This window comes from Rissa tridactyla, chromosome 6 (genome assembly GCF_028500815.1).
Source record: "Rissa tridactyla isolate bRisTri1 chromosome 6, bRisTri1.patW.cur.20221130, whole genome shotgun sequence".
NCBI classification, from domain to species: domain Eukaryota; kingdom Metazoa; phylum Chordata; class Aves; order Charadriiformes; family Laridae; genus Rissa; species Rissa tridactyla.
The window spans coordinates 37,477,946-37,500,569 of record NC_071471.1 but is presented as its reverse complement, the minus strand read 5'-3'; the positions used below and the strand labels follow the sequence as shown (position 1 = coordinate 37,500,569).

Here is a 22,624-nt window from a genome sequence, read left to right as displayed (position 1 = left end):
TTTATTTTCTTGGATAAGCATAATGTAGTGTAAGAAAGTAGATAAGATGCACCTTAAAACTTTTGTACACACAGATCCTAAACATAGGAAGAAAAACTTTTCTAAACAAGGGTATTTTATTCTGCAGTCACTACTGTAATAAGAATATATTTTACCCTAATTTTTTTTATCTTTTGTAAGACCTAGGAACACACGCAGAGTTGAAGGGTGTAGTTTCACCTGAAAAACAAGAGACCCTGTCAACTATTAAATTATCTTTATATAGTACAAATGTTTTGAACAGTACAAAGTATTAACAAAGTATAAACAACTATAACAAAACCAACATCAAACTTTTATTATTATTCCAAACATTACAAAAATTAGGGAGCAGTTTAAAAGAGTTAAAAAGCCCACATTTAACATCTAGAAATTTGTTTGCAACTACATGCACACAACTACTTGACATTGATCCAAGAGAAAACACGTACCAGTGATTTTAAGAATCAAAAAATTTGATGTTTCCCACCAGTGACCTTGGAAAGAAACTTCTCAGTAATGGTCTAGAGTATGAGGCAGTATAAAGAAACTAAACCAGATCTGTCAAGTAAAGGATACTTTGCATTGCACATATGTTATCATCTTTACAAAAAATAGGACCTGAGCATGTAAACGTCTTGGTCACCAAGCTGCATCTCTACTTTTGCTCCTTAGGAACTTTTTTCTTTTTTTGAAGACAAGACTACAGGTCAGAAACTGAAACCAGCATTTTACTATGATCTTCAACTGGGCAGCATTTCACTTCAGCAGATTTATCTGCTAAATACCTTAGTTAATGACAGGGAGTTAGAGTAAATCAACATCACATTTCTCCCAGCTGTATGCAAAGTTAAGAGATATGAAGGTCCCTTGGTGACTTTTCTAAAGAAAGACTACTTACAATATGTATATAAACATAAAAGACTTCAGTATTTAAAAAACAACCAGAAGCACACTTGAAGAACATGAGGCTCTGATGAAGACAAAAAAGCTTTTCCTATTTTTTTTCCAAACAGCACAACAACATAGCATCTTAATTAGGAATTCTAATAAATGGAATTACTACATGTAAACTACATTTTAAAGTCTTTTAAACCAAACTGAGCCCAGAAAACTATGACTCAATGCGGCATTAGTTTACTCCCCCCACCTCCTCAAATGTTTCCCTGTTCACTTTATGCATATAACCATTTATCAAGATAAAAGTGAATACAGAAGTAGCTATCCAGTATCTGAAGGAACAGAGTACTTCATACTTCTGGTTTGTTACAAGTACACTGGTACTAAAATGACCAGCTTAACAATCACTTTATTAAAGAAAGAAATGTGTATTATTATTTTACTGAAAGGAAACTTTTAAAATAATCAAATGCAACTTCTGGTTTGGCTCCATTCAGATTAAACAGCACACACCAGCACTCACACCCCACTACCCAGTTATTCACATTAAGCAACACCAGAATATAAAAGTGTTTGTAAACTCTCCATCTTCACAATCACAAAATGTTACACTTGTGGGTAACCTCATGAGCCCCTGCTGGGAGATTGAAGATGTAGCAAGTTAAGGAAGCACTTTGACAACACAGCACTTTCACAAAAACACAAAACCTGTTTGAATACCTACTGGTGTTTGCAAAGAAAAATAGGAAAGATCTCATCAGCTGCTAAGCAGTAGATGGAAACAGCCACAGCTAGGACAAACTCTACTGAGTCTACTCTCAATGCCAGAGAGAAAGAAAAAACTAACAAGTCATCTGAAAGTTACACCATTTTCCATTCTAGCAACATTGTTCATGAACTGTTCTCTCACCATATGCATTTGTATGCCATGGTACTTCTGAGAAAAAACAATTACGCTGACATTAAGATGTCAAGAAACTAGGATGATTTTAAGAAATACAAAAGCATTAAACATTAAAAATTCAGGCCTCAAAATTAAAATAAATTATGTCAAAGTCGACTTGCAAATAAGCATGGAATTCTACTTTTGAAGACAGTGAAGGTTCTAAATCCATTTATCAGTTTGATCTCAAGTATATCTTTGGCATATTTAATTAGCACATTTTGTACCATGTTGCCAATCAGTCTTAAAAGGTGCAACATAATTAATCAAAGATCTTCTCATCCTTACTTCAGTAAGTCAATCTTACCTTTCCCCTTTCACAAAACAGCGTGGAGAAAAAGGATATCATTGCCTGAGACTGCAAGTGGCAGAGCAGCTTCTCTAATGGAGAATAGCGGCAGAGGGATGGAACGCAGCCCACCATGATTAGTTTGTGCTTGGCTCTCGTGATAGCAACATTGAGGCGTCGCCAGTCCTTCAGGAGGGCACCCAGCTGCTAAATAAACATAATTTGCTTTTATTTTTCCTACTTGCACTTCAGAATTTAATGTAGATAAAAACCTCATTTTCAAAATGCATCTAACAATTAAAATTGCGTGAAACAGTTAATATGAACAACTTACGTTTTCATCATTACTGTTCCTAACAAACGATACAATTATGACACTTTTGTCTCTTCCTTGGTATTTGTCTACTGTGTTGACTTCCACTCTGTTCTCCTTCAATTTTGCCATCAAATCAGTGATTGTTTTTAATTGATGTCTGTATGGTGATATAATGCCAATGTCTGAAGGCTTACAGCCAGCCTGAATGAAGAAGGAAAAAAAATTTTCACTGCCATTAGCTTGGGACGCTCTTCACCGCCAGAAGACCCTCAAGGATTTTTTTTCTTTTTTTCTAAACAGTGCTGCAAGATACTGTATCTACACTAAGTCATCAATGGAACTCTAGGTATAACTGGTATTAACTGAAGAAAATATAAAGTATTAGTTACTGCAAGCTCCCAAGCTTTGTCTTAACATAGCACAAAGACAGATATCCTGGAAATCCACATTTTTTCTTTCTTCCTCAAACTGTGAGGTGAACATTTCAGAACTCTTAGTCTGTACCACTCCTGAAGCTGACCGGATGAAATAAGGGAGAAAGGCCCTGCCCTCCCTCCCAAGAAAGTCCTCATCTCTTAAAAGAATTTGGCATCCAGCTTTTTTTGCATTGCAAATCCAACCAGGCAAGGGAAGGCAGACCTCAAGCTCCTCACTATACCAACATGTAGCCAATCTTCAATTTACCCTTCAGGTTATCCCTCAAAGAATAACTCAATACACATAGTCACCATTACTACAGCAATGTAAATATGATTATAAAGCTGTCTCTCTGAACAATGTAATAAAGTAAAAGATACCTTAATAAATAAGGATGTGAGGAAGAGTACTAGTTTAGCTTCTGTCACATTACTTACACCACCTTTTTCTGCACGTTCTGGTGCTGGGACCTTTAAAAATATAAATGGAAAACAGTGACTCTTGCTGTCTACAGTGACATACTATATTCAAGATCCCTAACTCACCACATCATATGTGTTTTTATAGTAACAGTTTTAACAAAAAAAATTTACACAGTATCAGAACCTATACTGTACAATAGCTTCAGAATACCGCATTTGCAAAACAAGTTGAAACAAACTGCTGAAACTGCTAGTAACAAGTCACCTTAAAGAAACTGCCAAAGCTTGTTCATCTGACTTTACAGTTCACACAATATAAGATCATATGGAAAAAAAAGAAAAGTACATTTCCCAGCCTGACAAGGTAAGAGAGCAAACTGTATTTTACATGGGACTTTTGTTTTAAGGCTTTCCATACAACAATGTTTATAGCAATTTTTCCCCATTTCTGTGGCAGAAAGGATTTTTTTTTTTTTTAATGTTTGAAAACCTACATTTAAAATTACAGGAAGAACTATCCAAAATGGTATCTGCTTGCTAGAGCAGTATCGGTGCACACGTATAGGATCTGACAGTGTACAGTATGCATCAAAAGCTTCACAAATCCAGGAATTCAACTGAGTATCTCGTTAAGCGTAATCTCTGTGAAATGCCTAGCAGACTAAAGCACTGCAAATGAACAACAAAAAAAAAAAATCTAATAGAGACTGACAAACCCATATGCGACACTGCTGCAAGTCTACATAGCAGTCTTCTCAAGGCCGTATAGATGTATATTTATATAGTATGCTACTGCATCCACAAGTTTATTTTAGGATTCCAGCCACATACAAAAAATGTAGTCTGTATTGTGTTGCCTAAGTAGGGTACTACATACTTCAGCAAGAATCCTATTTTTCTGCAATATAGCCTTCTTTTATATGACATCGTGTGTTTTCAGTATGTTGCATAGATTATAGAAGCAGAAAATATTTTCCTTCATATTAGAAGATCCCATTGCCTTTTCCAAAACAGCAGTTTCTCCATAGCTTGTGTCTCAGCAGCCACACAGCTTAATACTTACCGTAAGGTAACTTGTTTTTACACTGCCATCATGCACTCAGGCTAACTGGTGTTATGACCTGTCATATCACAACTGAATTAAACTGTGCTGTTTTGGGTTTGGTTGTTTGTGTGTGGTTTTTTTTTTTTAATTATCTGAAAACATCACACCTACGAAGCCTCCAAACCTGCATGCGCTCAAGTCTTCTTCAAGCAGAAAAACACCATTTTAACAAATAGCTGGTTTCTATTCATCAACTTTTTCAATATTCAGACCTGAGCTGTCAGAGGCAGGGCAGACCGACACAGGGTCTGGCAGAAAAGGACAAATAGATTTTCGATCACTGTGACAAACATGTCACATTCTTAAACAGAAAACAATAGAAGCTTTTTTTTTTTTTTTAAAGCTAGCATAATAAATGCAAGCTTCCTGGTGTTGTCCTACAACACTGTTTATCTCCTTTGTCCCCTTTCGTATCCCTCCAAGTGTGTTTCTTCAGAAGCTTTTCTTGGTTACACTATGAACAGTGGTATACAGGGAAAAAAAAAAAAACTATAAAAATCAAAGAAAACAAAATAAATAATGGTTTTGTGTTTGGTAGATTTTTGGGTTGTTCTCCACACACACCCTGCTCCAGTTGTCCATGTCTCCCCCCGACTACCACAGTACATGGAGTTTTGACAGGAAGTCCAAAAAAGAGATATGACATTACAGCCTAATGTCTCAACAAAACCAAGAGCATTTGGGAAAATGAAACTTTCCTGCTGGTTCTACAAACATAACAGCTTTCTTATACTCGAGATGGGCTTTCTAGGGAAGAAAGAGAAAAAGGAACAGAAACTCTAGCTTTCACATAACCAATTTTGGTCTGATTAATAGATGAACAGTGTATCACCCAGTCTCCTACTGGGGAAAGCCTCTTCCCTGGCGCCAACTGTCTTGCTTTTCTGTGAAAGGGACAGCAGAGGCATTCCAGGAAAAGGTACTACTGTTTAGTTTAGGCATTTTTAGAAATTTCTCTAACTCACTAAAGTAAACATTGTGTTTCTTTTTATATCATTGAAGAGATTCTACCAGAATTGTTATTAAAAAAAAAAATGAACCCTTAGAATGCCCTGGAGAGCACAGAAAGACTGGGGAGTTCTTTCTGGGTCAGCAAAAAAGATGATCAGTTGATACAATCATTGGCAAAACACAGTATTATTAGGAATCAACATAAATCCTGCTAGAGGAAGAGAGACTCAAATCTTCATAATCCAGTCACTAACTACAGGGACAGCAAGTACTAGAAACCACAAATATGTACTAATTTATTAATCTTTTTCCACATGCATTTAAACTCTTCCTCATTTTACCTAGAAGTCAGTTTCTTTGCATAATTCTTATCTATTCTAGAGTTGGGGGTTTTTGGCAAAATTTTGAGCCTCTATAAAAAGGACATACCTAAACAACTTACTCCTCCCTCACACTTCAGTGTCTAGAATGTCTGCAAAATTCAATGGAGAACTACAGTTATTCCTGCCATGGCACACAGCTTAGACACCGCCGACCCTCAGCCACCAGAAATGAGGCCATTCCATGGTTGCAAGGGCATCCAATGTGGCTACACACTTGGAGCTACATTCCACACATGAGAACAACGTTTATAGTACATTCAATATTATCTGAATTGAACTTTTCAGCTGCTCTTAGATGCAATGTTTTCAGCAGTAGCTGTACCACCCCAATCGATCAGCTATACTAACAACATTTGTGCATATTGTGCATTTTACATATAACTAGAAAACTATTTTTTAATATTTTACCCTACCTAGGCTGTATGAAATTTTACATATTGACTGTATCAAGAACTTACATCAAAATACAATTCTGAAAGGAGAACATAAAAAACTTTACCTTCTCTGTGTTCAGAAAACACACAGGTGTGTCTGGATCAAGTACTTCTTTCAACCATGTTTTTGAAGCATCTGCAAGCTCCAGTTTCAATTTTTTTAGGTTGGGCAAATTAACAGTGGCATTTGACACCTTCTCTGAGCCACATTCCAGTTTGCCTTCATACACTAACGTGTTACTCAGTGACATAATTTTACTAAAGATTTAAAAAAAAAAAAGAAAAGGTGTCAAATCTTGCTATTTCAATCCCACATTAAATACCCCAGTATAATAAAAGTTTAAAATACCTATTCATTCTGTATTGCACTGTTAATTGGACAACAGCATTTTGGTTTTGTTCCAGCCTTTTAAATAAGCTTTCACTCATGCCAAGGTCTCTGTTACAAAACAAACAAAAAACCCAAAAATGTGTCAGGCAAAATACTGCAGGAGCCTTCCCAGAATCTGTGTGACTAACGATTGTCCAGCAGCACTTTATCTTACCTTGCTTCCGCATTCAGTACAAGTGGCGGCAGCTGCTGATGGTCCCCTACCAGCACAAACCGTTTGGAGCAGAATAGCGGTCCCAGACAGATGAGCTGGCTTATTTGAGAAGCTTCATCAACTATACAGAAATCAAACTGCTTCCGAACAAAGATGGGGTGATTTACTCCCATGCAAGATGTTGCTACCACTGGCTGAAAATTGAGATACATTTTAAGGATAAGGTACATCTTATATCCTTTAGCACCACATTTTCCAGGTTAAAAGAAAAAGTTATATTTCCCATTAAAGAAAACTAAAATGTAAAATAAAAGAAATCAAATTATTAATCCTTGAAATCAGACCAGCACACCTTACATATATATTGGCCTCATATTCTTGCATCGATTGCAAATGACACACCAAACCAGCTTTAGAGCAGACAATAACTCATTCCTGCCACCTGTTCAGGGTGGTATCAGGTTCTATGCATATACACAATTCGTAGAGTGTGCTGAAGTGACTACTGTAGAAAATTATGTGGTTTGGGGTTTCTTTTTGTAATTCCAAAGAGAAGACAAAACAGCAGCACAGTTCTTCCTACCACTGTGCTTCCACTGCAATCTGAAATTACTAAAACAAGAAACGTTAAGTCACCTCCCTTATGACTTCAATCATTCCACTGCAATGCCTATCAACAAAAAAGTAAATGGCAGCTTTTGCAAAGCTGGCATTTACTCCAACTACCATGAAGCTTTATTCTTTCAATTAATTTAATTTAAAGCTGCCACTGACTCAGATTACCCCGCTTCCATTATGGTTTGCATTAATATTTAGACAGGTACCACTGATCTTTCAACCAAAAATTAGTGCTTGGCCAGATTGCTCCACAGCACACCACTTCTTCCCCATCCGTGGATTGTACAAATGGTACAACTAGCACAAGTGGGAGGGAAAGAGGGATAAACAATAGCAATATGTGAATACAGAGAGGAGGTTGCAGCAGTTAATCACCACACCCACGCACACAAGATAGGTCTCAGATAAAAGCACGGGAGTCTTTGGGAATTATTACTTACAATGATAAGTTACTTTGTGTAGACATAAAAAATACTTTTCAACTTTCAGACTGTTAATGTTGGTCATTATTGGCTATAAAGAAATTGAAGCGATGCAGAGAATGAGTCTTTTTCAGCTCTGATTTCTTACAGCAGTAACACACCCTTGGGATAGGTTTCTTCTCTGCAGCATCCATACAACCAGTAATTTGCATTTAATTTGCAGGGCTAGCAAAACCACTTCTCACCTGACTGTTATAGACCTCTTCCAGATCTGTTACAGATTTAATTGATTTGGACTTGCAAATTTCTTCTTCTGTAAATTTCCGTATATCTGGATGAACCTTCTGAGCTCGCCCCAAGCGCAAGAAACCAACTTTGAATTTGGCTAGCTTTAACAGGATATTGTCTACAGCAGTATGTGTAAAACTAGTCAGAAGAACACTGAAGCCACAAGCAGAAAGAATTCTCACCTAATGAACGGCAAAGGGAAAGAATAGAAAGTGTTATTAGTTCATATACAAGAATCAGCAATCCCACGTTTGTAAAAAACACAAGAAGTTTTGTAGGGAGTTGATAACAAGTATGACTTCATTTATATCAGTCTTTCTGGCCAGATCTGCCAGTTAGCTATTGTCAAAGCAATACGAGCAACAGACCTGATGGTTCTTATAAACAGCATGCTTACTATGCATGCTGCAAACAGCAAGAGCTAAGAACATCCATGCACACTCACAAATTGCACTGAAAAGAACGAACTGCACTCTAAAGATTCCCACTGTAAGAACAAGACATGCAGACCATTCCCACAAACACTGTTCTCCATGAGAATTTAGCCACAACAGATTCAGTGGAACGAGCTGATCTGATAATAGCAGCAGCTGCTTGCTCTCCAGCCTCCTCTTTCCCCACAAGCTGATGACAACTGCAAGTGAGATGACACTGCTATTTCAAGAAAAAAATCTCAGCCCACAGCCGGAATCCAGTATGCTCCTATAGTTGATTCCTAGGGAAAGAGAACTACCAACTAGAAGAGATGGCTAGCAGGCTGCACATAACTTCAACACCATGGTTTTATACAATTCACAATGGACAAGTTACTAACTTTGCCAAGGAGTCCTTTTTTTAAGCTCTAATTCAGGATTTGAGGACTTGCTGACATTTGGGACCACGAATTTTTAACATTAAAATATCACAGAAGTGATTAAATATCACACTTCAATCTCTTCCCTCCCACATTTATTCCTACACAAGCAAAAGAGAATCCTACTCTACAAATTACATTTATAGTTCTACCAAATCTAAGGCCTTAAGTAAAAAGAAATGTTTTCTTCTTTGAAAATATGGAAATACCAGTAGACTAAGTAATGATAATTAATTTTGGACGGTATGCTTTATACAGAGTTTGTTTAATGCTATCCTCTAAATCTCACCAAAAATATTTAAACTTCAAGGTACATGAACTTACTAGAGCGCATATTGTAGTAGTCTTTCCTGTTCCAGGCATACCCACAATAAGCGTGTAGTCTTTTGAAAGCAGCACTTGTTTCATTGCCTGTTTCTGAGGCTTATTTAGACCTTCAAGAAGAAAAACCAAAATTAAATATCTACACTTCCCAATCATTGTAATAATTGCTAAAGCTAATAAAACAAAATTATAGTTTTCTCCTTCACTAAAGCCCTTAAAGAAAAGAATTGAGCAGAGTAAGTTTTAAGCAAGGTCCTAATGAAGTAACGATATTAAATATAATACACATGACACCTAGTACAGCGTCTGCACTACAGTCGTAGAAATAAATCACTGAAGATGTTTTTATTCTTAGACCTTTTGTGACTTTTTTTTTCTAATATCCTAAATGACTACCTCCACATGATATCATGTTATGAGCATTTCTATTTTATCATACCCACTTTCACATTCAAACACGGCTCACAGCAAAAGGAAATGAGTTGCACATATAGCAGCATCTTGTTTAGAAGAAATGTTACATCAGAGCTTTTTCCTGTCTTATGCAAATAAGCAGCACCTTCCAGCTATTTGGACTAGGCAAAGCTCAAAAAAAAAAAGCTCTTCAGACTAAGCTTTTATAAGAAATTCTAATTGCTCCAAGAGAATTCAGTTAAATTTCTGTTTTCACAGGCAACTCTGTCAGAGAACAATGAAATACTTTCACCAATTACGAGACACTGTGACATACCTAAATAAATCTTGTTTTTAAAACAAAAAAAGCGTGCCACAAAGCATCACACACTACAGAGCTGCCAACAAGTCAGCGAGAGTGATTATACAAATGAATGCTTACACTGAAGCCCATCTCCTTCCACTCCCTCAAAGTCCGCTTCCTCTACGTCAACAGCTTTCCCTGTTCCCTCCTTTTGTAAAGGTTAGAGAGGTAATCACATGTTTGAAACTGCAAGCTGCAGCAACTATCAAAAGTAAAATAAAGTTGTAAACAAATATCTGGTCAGGTCTTCCAACTAGTTTAAGACTAATTTAATCACAGGAAGACATGCGAGGTAAGAGTTGTTTTTAATTTTTACACAGAAAGCTATCACTGGACCCCAAAGTAGAAAAGTACTAGTGTGACAAATGTTTTGACCATAGAGACGTACTAAACAGAGGATTTTGGGGAAAGCCACTTTGTACCCTTTAAAATATCTGCAACAGTTTCCTTTGCTTCTGGCGGAAGGACAGAGCTCAAATGCTGAATAAAACGTGGTTTGTGGAAGTCAATTATCAAGTTGCGGAGCCTTTCACTGTGGATAAAAAAAAAAACCCAAGAAGAGTTACCGTTTGAGAAACTTTATCTGAAAATATTTTAAGTGTGAAATTAATTTGATTCTTCATACCTGACTGGGGAATCTTTCATCAATTTAGAAAGGTTTTCAAAAGGGACTCCTATACCATAATCTCCTTCTTCGTGATCCAACCTAAATACAGTGTTCTTGGGGAGCTTTGACAAATTCCTGACGAATGACAGTAACAGGGACAAAATAATTCTGTTTACAAGCAGTACATTGATGACTAAAGACTTATTACTAGGTGTTAATTGATATCTTCCAGAGATCCTAGAGTGAAGCAACAGCTAGAAGAAACACACTATTAACTGATCTAAATAAAACATGATCAGAGCCCAATTTAAAGACAACATAGTCTGAATAATGAAAGTTACTATTAACACAGTAATCACTGTATCCATAGAGTTTCATGCTGGAGACATAAGTAAATGGAGTTTGCAAGCATGCTTTTATTCAAACACCCTAGTTAAATAGACAGGCATATATACTGACTATGCATTGACATTTTCAGTCAAGATAAGAGAATTTCTGAAGGGTAGTTCCCCAAGCCAAGTCAAATCAGAACATGTCAGAGCTTTTTGGACACCTAGAAGTACCCTTTCTGAAGCCAGTATCATAGTATCTTCAAACAGATATTTTTTCTTTTGTTCTATTACCTGCCCAACAAACAGGAGACTTTTGTCACATTGACTTCTCTAACATAGCCAGTAGCCAAACCAAGTAAACCATTTTCCTCTCCACTCACAACCACTCGATCACCAACCAATAGGTTTGTTCCAGGAATGGCACCATTTTTACGTTGGAAAAAATGTAAATACTGTCCCTCGGAAATTTCCTGCACTTCACCAACTCTGATCATGTTTCCAACACAATCTCCAGCCTTCTCTCTGAAGATATTAGAAAAAATAAATTTTAACATTAAGATCCTCTCAGTAAGAGAAATAATAATAAAAAAACCCCAAACAAACCCAGAAGTAAAAAAACCCATACCACCCACCACCAAAACCAAACTACAAAGACCAAACAAACAACCCCCCCTCCAAATCCCCAAAGCCACCAAAAAAATAACAACACAAACACACACAACAAGAAACAGGAATATTTACAAAGTGACAAACAGACACTTTACAATAAAAAAGGTTAGCAAGAATATGTATAACACTTGTACTTGTTCCAAGAATAAACTCTAAAATTTAGGCTAAAGTTACCTATAATTTCCTGTTAAGAAAACAATACTGAAATGTATGGATCCACTTCACTAAGATGTTCCATATTTGCTTACAGAATTGCTTGTTTCACTTAAAACAACTCAGCTACCTTTCACTTCTACAGATGCCTTGAAACAAGCCTACAAACCACCAATTGTTTTTTTTGCACAGCTGCTGGACTCGATGCATAACATGCTACTTCAGCCAACAAGAGCCCTTATCCTGCTTTTATCCACATTCATAGCCACACCTAGGAATATGGTCCAAAACACACCGTTGTTTGTCAAGTAAACCCTCAGGAAACCAGAGCAATGAGCTGGGCTCAGTCTGCACCCAGCCTCAGCCCCCAGAGACACAAACGAAACAGAATTACACCCCTTCTGCTTCTGAAGACCGAGGCTGCAGTTTGCTGCTTCTCATGCGTGATGTAAAAACAACAACAAAAAATACCATATTGCAAATCCAAAACAAGTAAATCTATTAGGCTAATGTCTCCATTAGGTCACACCTCACAAAAACCCTGCCTATGCAAGTAGCATGTTTGACTATTTCTACAAGCACTAGAAAAAAAATCTTGTTTTCCTTATAGTGAAAACACAGGTTGACAATGCCTCATTTCCAGTTACTGAAGGGAGCATCATTTGTTCCGGCTTAGAAATTACATCTTACCTTTCCAAAGATGGTATCATCCATATATTTTTATATCCCTTTTTAACGTTTCCACTTTGCAGCTCCAAGGTTAACATTAGATACCACAGGCTGAAATACTCTAAGTGGGAGTGTTTCAGGTGCTGGGTTTCTCTTTCAATAATGGGTACCATAGCAGGAGGAAAAGACACACTGGCCATCTTTTGTTCCACAGCTCTAGGAGTAGAGCCAAACACAGGAAAGAGTCAACTTGTACATTTCTTTCTTGCAAGTCTATATGTACATAATGACAATCTAAATATATATGGTAACCCACCAGATAGATTAATCTATCATCACTGAAATGAAGTTGAATCTGTATCCTTTGTTCATATGAACAATCTCATATTAGTAACTTTACATCACCTCAACGATTTTGAATTATAAAGGACAAGAAGTTAGTCAAAGACCAATTAAAGACATTTCAAAGATAGTACTGTAGACATTTAGATCTTTTATTCCTTTTGTAACATATGAATATTATCTTGAGATTTAAAACAAAGGGGATTTAATAGTTAATATACAAGCAGACCTCAAGTCAATTTATCTCAAAACTAAATATCAATAGAAATTATACCTAATCACATATACAAAATGCAACTAAAGAGAAGAGAGTCCAGAAGTGAATAGCAACCCAGTTTGTAATAATCCTGTTCTGTAACTACTGAATATTAGAAGTAATATTTCACAAAGACTAAAACACAAAAATGTTATCATGTATGCCCACAAAGCTAGCTCCCTCAACATACATTTTTACCCCTACAGTTTTAAAAACAACCAGGCATTATATTTGCACAAGATCACCCCAGAAGCCCTCCTGTTCTAACATAGCTCATTTGATCTCTTCAGTATACAATTTTGGTTCTGTTTTTTGTGTAATATAAAAAGACAAGACTAAAACTTATAACAGGTTTTAAAACCACAATTAAATAATTTTATGTGAAAATTTATCAAATATTTGTTCATGGTTTCTCTTTAACAGGAGATACAATAACACTTCAAAGGAGTATCAATGTATCATTACTTGTGCGATACCTTACAGGGAAATGATCTTCTGCAGAGCAAAAGTGAAAGAGTTGTTGTCCAGCCGTAATTCAGCCTCAAAAGGCTGCCCACTCAAAGAGTTGCAAGAACACACCTTTTTAAAATCATAATTATTATTAATGCTAATATAATAGAAATCTGTTATCATCAGCAAGTATTTTGTTGAGACTTATCTCAGATTGTCTTACAGAAAGAATACCTGAGCAAACACATTAAGTCTCTGCAAGATCAGGAACTTGCACTATAAAAGTTGCAATGGGGTCTATGGAACATTCTTTTGGGGTGCAAGAGCCTTCAACAGAGAATTAAGAAACCATCAACCACAAAAATGAAATCACAGTATCAAAGGCTACAATTATTCAAGCTTTTTTAAAAAACACAAGTCAAACTTTTTTTACCTGCTGTATAGAAAGCAATTGTGTATTTGGGAGCAATATTTACAGGCTTGACTGTCATCAATTACAGGAGGCAAAGCAGCAAGCTGTGACTGCTGTCTTCCCACAGCAGATTTATGTGTACTGTGCATTAAGTAGAAGGCCACATGGTTTCTTAACTTCATTAATTCTGTCAAGAAAAGAACAAACTAAGCTGATGTTTTGGGGTTTGTTTGCAATAATTTCTAACTCAAAAGTTAGAAATGACTCAACTTCAGTCAGCTAAGAAGCGAGCATTCGTATAGCAAAGTCCTAGGGAGGTATTAATAAAACAATTTTTTAGCATAAGCTTATTTGAATTAGTGACATTATAACAAGTGATACATCTCTAAGTACAGATATGTTCAGAGAGTAAACCTTATAACTATTACTAAGATATTTCATTTTAATTAAGATAATTATGGTTTCTCGGGAAGGGGAACAACTTTACCTCTTCGGTCCATGCGAGCTCCCGAAACTGGGTACATAGTACCAGTTTTAAGATAAAGAAGAAATCCAGCTTCAGGATCTACTCTCCGTTCCAAATTCAGCAACGTATAAAGAATAACCTGCAAACATTATACATAAGCTTATTACAACGTATTAAGAACAAAATACGTTATAAGCTGTATTTAGTTTTTCCATAATTTATATGGTTAAGCAGCCATTGCAATCACAAGTAATCTAGAAGCCATAAGTAGTAAGCACCTAACCTAACCAAGGATTTCAATTAAAAGACATCTTCCTTAAAAAAAGCTTCTAAAAGGGCTACTACCTCTAGATCAGGCCAGCTATCTGGAAAGATGTACGACACTAATTCCTGAAGCAGTTTGCTTCAACGTAATACTTAAAGGTAGTAAGAAGAGACTAAACATGCATTTCAGGATAAAAGCTATAAATGAGTGTGAAAGTGGTGAATGTATATACATCCCACTCCTCAATTCACTTTCGTTTTGTACAAGCAGCCTTGGGCATGCCAGGATTTGCCATCCATAAATCTAGAACATACCCCAAACTGTTTCACGTTAAGACAAAATAAGTCATCTAATAAAATAATCAAGTATACATAGCCAGTGATAGTGAAATTAGACATTTGATTTTTTGTACCTGACTTCTGTGCTCTATGGAGTTAGATTCCTTCCCAGACTTGAGCTCTAACGGCATTATCCTAGACTGTACTCCAGACTGGCGATGGATTTTCACCCTGGCTGTAACATCAATCTTTCCCTTCAACCCAAACCTGGGAGACCAGATATTCTCTTCAATGTCCAAGATATCTACAATCTCTATCTTAGAAGAGAAATCTTCTGCTTTTTCACCACTTGACCTAAGAAGAAAAATCAAATCAGAAGTTAATTCTTAATATTTAAATATTAAAATTTGTTGTAATTAAATATTAAATATTTTTGCATTATAGGCACTCTTTAGGCATTAACTTTATTTCTAAAGTGCATCAAGTCTCACTCAAACTATCTTCCTATTAACAGAGGAAGCATCACATCAGAAAGTTACTTCAAATTGCACATTGTGGCACGTAGCTTTGCTATTCACCCAAATTTCAAAGTAAAAAAAGAATCTTAAACTGGTTTTAATAGTTTTTGGTCTTTTCTGAATAACCACACTCAAACACTTTCATTAAACTTCTTGAAAAATGATATACACTGGAAAGTAGCATACAGATTTTACTCTGACCTGCCATTTCACTGTAACTTTAACACCCTATGGCTATTACCATTAATAGCAAGAAGCCATAGACAAAAATTGCTCAGCAGCAGTTGTGTAAAATCACCATTTCACTGCTAAACCTGCTATCTTAGTGACAAATTACATTTGATTAATTAGTAGTTTCACATTCTGATTTGTAGTCTTGAATGTATCTACAGTAATTTCTAGCTTAGTCAGTAGATCAAATATACTTGCTTTTCTAATTACTAAAATTTCTACTTTGTACAACACTGTTTACAAGGATTTTAAGACCAACAAGATTTTTATGTCAGTTCACCCTCAGTCTTGTCTTCCCCAGTACTCACAATGGCAGCTAAACATGCAGCTCTCAACATTAGCTATTTTGACAGTGAGGCCATGAATCAACTCCATACCACTGGGCAGATCTGCATTATCAGCTCCATATCACTGAACAGATTTGCATTAAAAGTGTTGTTCTAAAAATTAAAAATGAACCAAACAAGATATACAACACAGAACGGTTTTAACTTTTAATTCTCATTTCTTACAGTTTTAGTTGCATTTTATTTTGGTTAGCTGGATTGTGCATGAAGTCTTCTGCCCATTTAAAAAACGATGGCAAATATTCTTCTACTTCCTGCATTATTTCTGTTTGTTTCAGATTTAAGTGATACCTAAAAATTAAAGCCATGCACATTAAGGAGACAGAAATATTAGATTTGCAGCTGGTAGCAACAAGATTTTGCCTCAAGTAGCAACAAGATTAGTGGAAATAGGTGTGAAGTTTTAATAAACATCTATAAATTGTAGATAATGACAGGTTCATTAAGGTTAAACTCAACTGATTAACTCAAAAAACTGTAACTGAGCATCCATTACAAGAGATATAATACACTATTTGTTTCTGATGTAACTTCTGAAATGACAGGTGTAGCACAATGAAGACATCAACACAGTAACACAGTAAATGTGATGAAACAAAACTAATAGTTAGGACTGCAAGAAAGGTGTACCAGACTCATGCATTTCAAAATGGCTATTCCTACACTTTAGGCAAAACTGAAAACATTTTAAAAAAATACAAAAAAGACCATTTACTTTTTGTCTGAGTACACTGATCTGCTACTTGTTCTTCACATACATTTTGACAGGCTTCAGACCATTTTAACTGGAAAGGAATCATGAACCTCTGCAGTTGCTACAGTTACAAATACACAAAAAAGCAGAAGTCTCATTAAATAGAACCTAATTGTGTGGCATTAAATAATTCAGTGCTGGCATTCACTGGAAATAATGTAATTATTCTACAGCAACAGAGAAATACAAGTGGGTTTTGCACAAAAAGGTTCATACAAGTGCAAATGACCACAGCCAGCAGACTTAGGTAACTTACTTTTCAATTCCAACAAATAGTAGCCTATATATGCAAAGACGAATTGCAAATCAAGAGTTTCAAAGAGAGAGGCCCAGAGTGACACAAAAGCCTTTAAGTAATCTTAGCAGTTACAATGCAAAATATCTACCTTCATAACAGAACTAGAATAATAAATCTTGTTATAATTTTAACTTCCAACTTGTCTGGGGCTTATAGATACTGACATTGCCCAACATACAATTTATAATAGTCTAGATATATATATATATTTTTTTTTTTTTTTTTTTTTTTACACAATTAATTAGATTTTAACCAAGTCTGCAGTAAAATCTGAAAACTGACAGCCATCCACCTTGTAATTTTCTGATGGAAACATGAAGACTATTTATTTGGCTAGCATTTCTATCAGCTTTGCAGAGAAAATAAGTTAAAGGTCCTCTAAAAAGTGAGCCATTAAGTAACCTGATAAAGAATATAAAAATATCAGACATCTCAATGCTCAGTCAGTCACAAGTTTCTAGTTCACCTCCTGAGGATCAAAATTAATTATGCTCATCACATTTAACTCAGCTTTGGGAGATGTCTAGACATCTAATGTTACAAGCACAAACACTACAACTTGCTTGGCCTCAAAAAAAAAAAAAAAACCAACAAAATCACCAAAAACCACACATATAGTTACTCGAGAAGCATAGTTCAGATCAATAGAAGTAGCTCAGCAGGGAAGGCAAACTAAATTACATTATGCAACAGGGAATTATCTTACTAAAAGATATCCAAGTTTCATTAAGCAAGATCATTTGGCAGAATATTCTCCTGATGCTAGCGCTACACTTTTTTTAAATTAGAACTTTATCTGCTACTTGAAGTGTTCCTACGCTGTCTTCCAAACACAAGACTTTTGCAATGCCACTTACATTTCTTTGAGATATTTTTGTCCATACACAATTTTATTCGCTACTTCTTCTACTTTTTCTTGCGCCAAGTTATTTGTCACTGATTGCTGGAAAATTTCATGAAGAATTGTACCAATGAGCATTTGACGCGAACCAGACTCTGAGCCCTGCAACAGATTTTATATAACACATATTATATACGTGAAGATTTACACCCACTTCATGCCAACTTCTCTATAAAATTTCTGTTTTTTATTTACCGCACATTAAGTTTTACCTGTGGGCTGTATTAATGGCAGTATTTCCTAATGCAAATGCTTACCTTTACAATCTTACAGATACTATTTTTCTCATGAAGCAGTTTCCTATGTTACCACACAAAAATTATTCCAATTATCACCAAAATGGCTCAGAAACCCATCTAACCATCACCAGGACTCCTAAGAACTGCAAGTGTTACTAAGTTACAACCTCTGCATGAGCCACCACCAAACAACTAGAAATCTGATCACTGTGGTTTAAGTACTTACTGGTATCTTTTGCAGACCTGGCACTTGTGGGTTGCACTCACAATTGGTGGGTGGTGTTATCCCAGTCAGGACCATCTGCATTGTCCCTTCCGAACGATTAGTTTATTCCCATTACTCCTCTAATGAAGGGCTGACACCATTTCACAGTCTTAATCTCCTGTACTTAATTTTCTTGTTTCAGTCACAGGCTCCCAGCCAGCCTCTTTACCACCCCATTATGATTCCCTTGCCCATTTGAATTTATATTCCTACCACCTCCTCAGCTGAAACTGACAGCTGTTGCTTCTCTGCCATCCACATATCAGCAAGGACACTACCACAAGAAACTTTCCCTCTTCCCAAATTCCAGCAGCTGGATTCGAATTCTAGAGTTAGCCCACACCAATTCTTAACTGAATTGGCTGATTTTTTCAGGGGCTTTAAACTTGGCCAAGTGTGGTTATGTTTTCATATGGTTGACAAGAGATACATCCCTCACAAATGATTCATATCCACACAAAATGTGGCAAGAGATTATCAAAAAATTGCCAGAATTTCAACTGGGAAGACCACTAGTTTGTCCCATTAGCTATATTAAGAATACAGGATCATTTCAGCTGCAATTCTCAAAAAACACAAGTTGTTCAACTAGAGACAGATGGTTTTCATTCTAAATTATTCTATGTTGTAAACATTTGAATAGCTAGTAATGACATTTTGCAATACAGCATAGCAGCCAGTTTTAATATTGAGCTAAACTACCAGTCTCAATGGAACAGTAACCCATTAATACGCTTGATGCTCTAGAATTAACACTTACCTGAAACCTTTCACTCAACACTGCTCTTCTCATACATCGAATACTATTTGATATCGTAGTGCCAGAAAGCAGCAGATCTGGGTAAAGAACCAGGTATCCACACTGTTCATTTATGACCCAGGTGCCAGAGCTACTCTCCCCTTCTAAATGAATGATGTCTCCTGGAACAACTGGAACGGACTCCCTGTAACGTAACACATTTGAACAACCATTTACAGCTACAGACACAGTGCATTAGAAATTATACATTAAGAGATCAGATTCAACATACTTTGAAACAGGAGATTATTGTGATTCTTTTTTAAGAAGCTGACCAAAATAAATTCTGAAAGCGAATAAACGAATTTTTACTGACAAAACTTTGATAATTTTGAGTATTGGATCATGCATCAGGACAGCCTGAATGTAGGGAAAGCCTCTTGACTTTAAATCATTACAGATCCATGTATCAAGACAGATGTTTTATATTGGCATGTTATTTTTTCATTACATGAGATTTACCTTTTTACGTAACAATTCTCCTTGTTTCGGAAGCTCACAGGAAAATCTAAAAATATTTTTATTGATTTAGAAGTTTCAGGGTTCAAGATCTTTTATATTTTTTCCTTCAAGGAAGGGAGTCTTATACTTTTCTCCCATCTTTCAGGCTTGCAGGGAAAATGGAAAGCAGTGCCAAATAGCATGCGCACACCCATGCGTTTCAAAAGATTAAGCTCTAAGCTAGTCTTTTCTTCCGTAACACAACACGCAATGCACAAACACCTAAATTAGAATCCTATCCTTACTTGAAAAAAATTTTGTGGTAAAGGTCAAGCTAAGATAATTTTAACAGACTGCATAAAACCTCATGTTTACAGACATAGCTTGGCACATTTGTATGTACAATGCCAGGTACATAATTTAGAAGAACACTTCTAACTGTTGCAAGACAATACTTAAACAAAATAGCCTGCTTCAAGTTTATTGTCTTGCCATTTGCTAGTAAAAAGACAAATTGAAACTTTAAGGTAGCAATATCCACTCAACACAAGTTACAGGACATCAGTTTTCTCAAGGTGAATATCCACTACACTAATATACTGATAATATTACATTACATTCTACTCTGCACTGGTGAGGCCACAACTGGAGTACTGTGTCCAGTTCTGGGCTCCCCAGTTCAAGAGGGACAGGGAACTACTGGAGCGAGTCCAGCGAAGGGCAACCAAGATGATTATGGGACTGGAGCACCTCCCTTATGAGGAAAGGCTGAAAGAGCTGGGACTCTTTAGCCTGGAGAAGAGAAGGCTGAGGGGGGACCTGATTAATGTTTACAAGTACCTAAAGGGTGGGTTTAAGGAGGACGGAGCCAGACTCTTTTCAATGGTTCCCAGCGACAGGACAAGGGGCAATGGGCACAAGCTAGAACATAGGAAGTTCCGTTCAAATACACGGAAAAACTTCTTTACAGTGAGGGTGACAGAGCACTGGAACAGGCTGCCCAGGCAGGTGGTGGAGTCCCCTTCTCTGGAGATTTTCAAGACCCGCCTGGATGCAGCCCTGAGGGATGTGCTTTAGGCAATCCTGCTCTAGCAGGGGAGTTGGACTAGATGATCTCTAGAGGTCCCTTCCAACTCTGAAGATTCCGTGATTCCGTGATTAGAGAAAGGTTGTTTCAGGATTTCACAGCACTTTTAAGACAGTAAAACTCGTCTCGAAGGCAACACAAGGAAAATGGACTTAATAATCCAGTATTTCACCCTCCTTTCAGACATCCACATTTCTGTATGGATTACCAGCCATTCCTAAGAATGCACAGTTCTGTATCATCCAGTGACTGAGATGCTGTAATTGTCAAATGTTTCTCAGGGTCACTTCCGTTTCTCTGTATTACGCTGACTTCCAACACACGGTATCTGTTGTTCAACCCATTCCTAAGTATCATGTCAGGGGAGTCAGTCATTTTCTTCTGAAAACTGAAGTAACGATTCATTAATGCAGAGACATAACATTATTGGAAAAGAAAACAGCCAACCCATACACAAGAAGAGGGAAAGCTTCAAGTATAAACCCAACTGTAACTCTCTTCAGTTTTTCTATACATTTAGTTTGTTTTGTAGTTCTATACAGGTAGAGTGTAGGAAATCTTCTCTCTGTTAATGTTTCCACATTATCTCTTTGGATGACGCAGGTGAAAAACAAGCATTTGGACACATGAGAAATAAGGATGGAAACATAAATATTAAGTAAGTTGCTATCTATTGCGGCTAGTGCTTCCTTTTGGTGTCCATATATTCGTATTCATTCAGAAGTCAATTATAAGCATACTGCAACCTTGTGCTTGTGAGAAAGCTTGTCTCTCTTTTAACACTGTAAAGCACATAAGAATTCCTAAGTACAAACACAGAGAGCTATTTTTCCCCCCCTTTAACCTCAACATAATTAGAAAACTGCTCTTCAAGGTTCAGTTTTCCTCTGGCAACTGGCCAAAATTTCCGATAGACCACTCAGGCCAGCCACTCTCCTGACACCGAGCGATGCCTACTAGAGCCCCAAGGTGCAGGCAAGGACGGAGCTCACATCAGACACCCGCACCCCGCTCCCGAGCGCACCCTGCCCAGCGTAAATACCGCTGAGCAGCGGCGCGTTCCTCTCGCCGGCTCCTCCGGACAGCCCCGAGCGCTTCCCACCTCACCCCATTCCCCACGAGGGCCTGTGCCGCCCTGTCCCAGCTCCGATGGCCCTCAGGGCTCCTCAGGCCTCACCCCCGCCCGGAGCCGCAGGCGCCCGGAGCCGCAGGCGCCCGGAGCGGCGTGAGACAGCCCGCGCGCGCCGCTTTATTACATTTCAAACTCCCCGCGCTCGTGGCCGCCTCCACCCACTCGTTCTTCTCCCCCTGCTTCCGACTCCAGCCGCTGACCTCTCCGCTGTGAGCGGGTCCTTCGCCGTCCCGCCTCAGCTCCGCGTCCGAGCCCCAGCCCGCACTAAGGTCCCCTCAGCCCCGCGCCTCAGAAAACCGCGGCGGGGCACATCCACAGTACAACCCCACTGCCCGCCCGCCTCCGGAGAAACCCCGCCCCCTCGACCCAGCCAGCTCGTCCATTGGCGGGGAGAGAGGTAGCGCAGCCAATGGGAGCTGCTGGGAGGGCGGTTCTTCGGCGGGGGCGGGGCGCGCGGCATTCCCGCGCGCGGGCAGCGGGGCCGGAGGCGCGAGGCGGCCCTGAGAGGGCCATGGCGGAGCCCCGGGGCGGGCACGGCCATGCCGGAGAAGGACGTTCTCGGCCCTGCCTGTCGTTGATTTCCGCAGCGCTAAGTGCTGCTACAAATGCGTATGAGATAAATCAGATGTGCTTTTTGCTCCCCACCACTTAATGAGTGGATCTCAGCCCGAGAATCAAACTTTTACTCTCATAAGAACCCATTACACATTTGGTACTTTTCACTGGCA

General features: G+C 37.8%; 1 protein-coding gene across 1 annotated transcript; it reads right to left on the bottom strand.

Annotated features, from left to right (window-relative positions):
* Positions 1–376: 376 nt before the first annotated feature.
* On the bottom strand, positions 377–21,319 carry DNA2 (DNA replication helicase/nuclease 2). The gene is made up of 20 exons (XM_054207521.1): positions 20,973–21,319; positions 19,198–19,381; positions 17,890–18,035; positions 16,146–16,271; positions 15,019–15,238; positions 14,363–14,480; positions 13,897–14,062; positions 12,437–12,631; positions 11,216–11,446; positions 10,611–10,727; positions 10,408–10,517; positions 9,229–9,338; positions 8,009–8,233; positions 6,724–6,917; positions 6,528–6,617; positions 6,244–6,436; positions 3,264–3,353; positions 2,485–2,667; positions 2,208–2,354; positions 377–1,571 (listed from the first exon to the last, which is right to left on the bottom strand). Exons 1-20 carry the CDS (start codon positions 21,167–21,169, stop codon positions 1,515–1,517), a joined length of 3,099 nt encoding a protein of 1,032 aa, XP_054063496.1. The 5' UTR covers positions 21,170–21,319; the 3' UTR covers positions 377–1,514.
* Between the last annotated feature and the right edge of the window lie 1,305 nt (positions 21,320–22,624).

What these genes read in the sequence shown, in the direction of transcription:
- DNA2 (XM_054207521.1), bottom strand. Translation starts at nt 21,169, where the DNA reads ATGAATCGTTACTTCAGTTTTCAGAAGAAAATGACTGACTCCCCTGAC. An exon ending in ATGAAAGATTCCCCAGTCAG is followed by an intron (nt 10,518 to 10,610) that starts GTATGAAGAATC and finishes TTTTATCCACAG; the next exon opens with TGAAAGGCTCCGCAACTTGA. An exon ending in CTACTACAATATGCGCTCTA is followed by an intron (nt 8,234 to 9,228) that starts GTAAGTTCATGT and finishes GCCGTTCATTAG; the next exon opens with GTGAGAATTCTTTCTGCTTG.